The following is a 4,883-nucleotide window of genomic DNA, read 5'->3' on the forward strand; positions in this document are numbered from 1 at the left end:
ATGTATTTAATTTTTTAATTTGTAGTTTTTTTATAAACCCCCCAAGCACCAGCTCGCAGACCCCCGGGGGTCTGGGAGCCCCTGTTTTAGAACTACTGGTTTAAAATGTGGGACTGAGTTAGGGTTAGTCACGATCCCCTTCCCTGCAGGTTATGCCCATGATGGCTCCGCCCCTTCTGTTTGTTCCTTGTTGGCTCCGCCTCCAGAGATGAATTGTTTGTGTTTTTCCGCAGGTTTTCGGTCAACTGCAGTCAGTTGTAGGTGGAGCCTCTGTGTCGCTCCACCTGGTGGAGGTGAGTCCCGCTCTAAGTCGGGTCCAGGCTCAGACTCTGACAGGAATCTGCAACCAGGAGGCCAGCAGCGAGGACGACCCAGTTTACCGCCGTGGTAAAACTGTTGTGGGGCTTCCAGTGTTCTGGTACCGTCGCTTGGAAGATGTCCCCCCAGGTAAAGCTGGGTCGGGTCAGAACTGATGGTTCTGACTCGGTGTGTTCTCACCTGAGTTGTGTCCAGCTCACAGGGCTGACTGAAGTGGTGGGCGACATGCTAAGTTCTTTTTCAGTGTTCAGTCAGACACGACTCATCGAGAGCTCTACAGGAAGTTGAACTGAATTTACAGGAAGTGGAATTCACTCTAACAAAGTTTCTGTTTTCAGACTTCAGCATCTTTGTTGCTCATGAGTTTTTTGATGCTCTGCCCATCTACAAGTTCCAGGTGAGCTTCTTCTTCCAGGTAGAACGATTTTCAACAAACAACTCTGAGGGGTTTTAAAACAAGTTTCTATTCTGGATGTTCTCTGATCCACTCGGGTTGAAACTGAACAGTAGTCCCTCGCTGCTTCGCAGTTCGTTTTTCATGGACTTGCTCTATCGCGGTTTTTCAAAATAAGATTGGACATGACACACAACTGGCTGATTGATGGATGAGCCGCACGATCGGCATGAAATTTTTATTTATAATAAATTATTTTAAATTACAGTGCCTTGCAAAATATTGACCCCCTTGAACTTTTCAACCTTTTGCCACATTTCAGGCTTCAAACATAAAGATATAAAATTTTAATATTTTGTGAAGAATCAACAACAAGTGGGACACAATCGTGAAGTGGAATGAATTTTATTGGATGTGTCAAACTTTTTTAACAAATAAAAACTGAAAGTTGGGCGTACAATATTATTGGCCCCCTTGCGTTAATACTTTGTAGCTCCGCCTCTTGCTGCAGTTCCAGCTGCAAGTCTCTTGGGGTTTGTCTCCATCAGGTTTGAACATGGAGACACTGAAGTTCTGCCCATTCTTCCTGCAGAACAGCTGGAGCTCAGTGAGGTTGGATGGAGAGCGTTTGTGAACAGCAGTCTTCAGCTCTTTCCACAGATTCTGGATTGGATTCAGGTCTGGACTTTGACTTGGCCCTTCCAACACCTGGATACGTTTATTTGTGAACCATTCCATTGTAGATGTGTCTTTATGTTTTGGATCATTGTCTTGTTGGAAGATAAATCTCCGTCCCAGTCTCAGGTCTCTTGCAGACTCAAACAGGTTTTCTTCCAGAATGGTCCTGTATTTGGCTCCATCCATCTTCCATCAATTCTGACCATCTTCCCTGTCCCTGCTGACGAAAAGCAGGCCCAAACCATGATGCTGCCACCACCATGTTTGACAGTGGGGATGGTGTGTTCAGGGTGATGAGCTGTGTTGCTTTTACTCCAAACATATCATTTTGCATTGTGTCCAAACAGTTTGATTTTGGTTTCATGTGACCAGAGCACCTTCTTCCACATGTTTGGTGTCTCCCAGGTGACAAACTTTAAACAACACTTTTTATGGATATCTTTGAGAAATGTCTTTCTTCTTGCCACTCTTCCATAAAGGCCAGATTTGTGCAGTGTACGACTGATTGTTGTCCTATGGACAGACTCTCCCACCTCAGCTGTAGATCTCTGCAGTTCATCCAGAGTGATCATGGGCCTCTTGGCTGCATCTCTGATCAGTCTTCTCCTTGTTCCAGATGAAAGTTTAGAGGGACGGCCGGGTCTTGGTAGATTTGCAGTGGTCTCATACTCCTTCCATTTCAATATGATTGCTTGCACAGTGCTCCTTGGGATGTTTAAAGCTTGGGAAATCTTTTTGTATCCAAATCCGGCTTTAAACTTCTCCACAACAGTATCTCGGACCTGCCTGATGTGTTCCTTGGTCTTCATGATGCTCTCTTTGAACATAACCCTGAGACTCTCACAGAGCAGGTGCATTTATACGGAGACTTGATTACACACAGGTGGATTCTATTGATCATCATCAGTCATTTGGGACAACGTTGGATCATTCATAGATCCTCACTGAACTTCTGGACTGAGTTTGCTGCTCTGAAAGTAAAGGGGCCCAATAATACTGCACGCCCCACTTTTCAGTTTTTTATTTGTTAAAAAAGTTTGACACATCCAATAAATTTCATTCCACTTCACGATTGTGTCCCACTTGTTGTTGATTCTTCACAAAAAATTAAAATGTTATATCTTTATGTTTGAAGCCTGGAATGTGGCAAAAGGTTGAAAAGTTCAAGGGGGCCGAATACTTTAGCAAGACACTGTATCTAGCACCTGCTGCACATTTGTGGAGCCCACACTCCTTCCTCTTTTTTTAATTTTTTTAAGAAAACTTTATTTAGCTGAAACAAATACAAACAAATGTGTCAATTCACAATAGTGTAACTAAAAGGTCACAACAGAGGCAGACTTCGATATGAAAGAAAGAGAAAAAAGAAATAAAATAAACTACAACAAGGGGTTATATATTTTAGGATTAGGATTAACATGCGTTAGTGGGCAGTTCCATTAACATTTCATACAGGTCTTCATGTTTCAGTATATTTCAGAGATTTCAAATATAATTTGAATTCGTATAAAAATGTTGCTCTCTGTTTATGAATAAATAATTTTTCCAGATAAAATATCAGATTACAACCGAGTTCCATTTTTTTGTTTTCCAATAATTCTCCAAATGTTACCATGTCTCTGGAAATAGGTTGAGGAAGTGTCATTTTCAGTGTGATCCATCTTTCCATGTGATTCCAGAATATTTTTGTTTTGTTGCATTCATAGAAGATATGGTCTATTGTTTCTATATCCTGTTCACAGAACGAGCATTTATTGTCATCAATATTAAAATAATTTCTTCGTAGCTCTTTGGAGGAGTAAACTGCATTCAACATTTAAAGTGTTTCTTTACACTTTGCTTGTATGGAGAGTTTTAAATATAAAGTTCTTAACATTTCATTTGTTTTGTTTTTTTTCTTCAAATATGCAAAGTTTGTTATTTTTATTTATTTTCCCAGGGAATAAGGTTTCATTCGGACAGCTTCTAATTGTGTGGGTGTTGAATTTATTGTCAGTAAATGATATTCCATTAATAGATAGAGTGGGTAGTTGTGGGGTTATATGTATTATATTTTGAATGTAATTAATAAATAGTTTTGGTAATGCTTTAATTAATCTGGTAAATTCAACTTTGGGCGGATAGAATTGATACTTTGCACAGAATTGTTCATAGTTTAACATTTAACCATTAACATCCATTACGTGACAACAGACCAAATGTTCTTCTCCATCCAGTCTTTGTCAAATAATGATTTACTGCGTTATAGTACGAACACAGCTCCTCAGACTGAAGAAGTCTTTCAGATGAAAGACACAATGTTTCTACAATTTTTTATTTTCTTTCTTGAATGTCCAGAGGAACTGACAACTTTTTAGATGTTTCTACCTGGATTATAGAGCATGCATCAGGACTGTAGAAATAAAAGTTGAATAAAAAACATCTGGATGGTTGACATTTGAACATGGTTGGATCCAACAGGACCATGTTCCCAGACACGCATCTGAACTGGTCTCTGATTGTATAAATCCAACTACCATACAGCTTCAGGATGGGCCTTCCAAAGCCCGACTTCAGATTGTAAACCTGTGGGTTCTGTTCGCTCAGGACAGTTAACTGAATCTTAGCAGTAGGTATGGATTTAGTTTAACCTGTTTAAATAATTCTGACCACGTGGATCAGAGAAAATCCTGAATAAATCCAGACTGGTTTTGACCCTTTGCCTACTCCTTGTTAGAGGACAGAAAATGGTTGGAGGGAAGTTCTGGTGGACATCCATCCTGATGATCCAGAGAAGCTGAGGTTTGTTGTGGCACCAAGTCCGACTCTTGCCTCATCCACACTCATACAGGTAGGTACCAGATCACATGATTCACCTGGAGGACTTACCGGGCCACAGAACTCTCAGGTATACCTTTGTGTGTTCAGGCCAATGAAAGGCGGGCTCATGTGGAGGTGTGTGCAGAGGGTGGAGTCATTGTCCAACACCTGGCTCGGCGGATCGTTGAGGACGGTGGCGCGGCGCTGATTGCCGACTATGGCCACGATGGAACCAAGACTGACACATTCAGGGTTGGAAGAATTGATTCCTTCTTCCTTAGGCTCAAAATAAAAACCAGGCATCCAAAACTCTTATCAAGTTATGCTCAAAGACTCGGTCAAAATTTTAAGACTAAAATTAGTCCTAACAATGTCAAGTCAGATCCTCTAGACGCATCCGTCCAGAGGACCTGACTTAACTTTGTTAGATTATTCTACCTGTATTATTGAGCAGCATCAGTACACTAAAATGAGTTCTTTCTGTTCTTGGTTCCATTTTTGTTATAATTTTCTGAATATATTTTAAATAGTTTAAATAATATGAAGTTTGACATTTGATTCTGTCTGACCCGTTTGATTCTGTCTGACCCGTTTGATTCTGCCGGACTAGTTTGATTCTGCTGACTCGTTTGATTTTGTCTGACTTGTTTGATTCTGTCTGATTCTTTTGATTCTGTCTGACCCATTTGAATCT

General features: G+C 40.6%; 1 protein-coding gene across 1 annotated transcript in view; it reads left to right on the forward strand.

Annotated features, from left to right (window-relative positions):
- The window catches only part of ndufaf7 (NADH:ubiquinone oxidoreductase complex assembly factor 7), a 12,688-nt gene that overhangs the window by 6,336 nt on the left and 1,469 nt on the right, over positions 1-4,883 (forward strand). Inside the window, exons 5-8 of the mRNA XM_037685687.1 lie at positions 234-447; positions 657-715; positions 4,107-4,220; positions 4,298-4,441. Coding sequence (XP_037541615.1) covers positions 234-447; positions 657-715; positions 4,107-4,220; positions 4,298-4,441 — 531 coding nt within the window. The remainder of the gene's footprint in view (positions 1-233; positions 448-656; positions 716-4,106; positions 4,221-4,297; positions 4,442-4,883) is intronic.

Source organism: Nematolebias whitei, chromosome 12 (assembly GCF_014905685.2).
Source record: "Nematolebias whitei isolate Nwh7 chromosome 12, NemWhi1, whole genome shotgun sequence".
Lineage (NCBI taxonomy): Eukaryota > Metazoa > Chordata > Actinopteri > Cyprinodontiformes > Rivulidae > Nematolebias > Nematolebias whitei.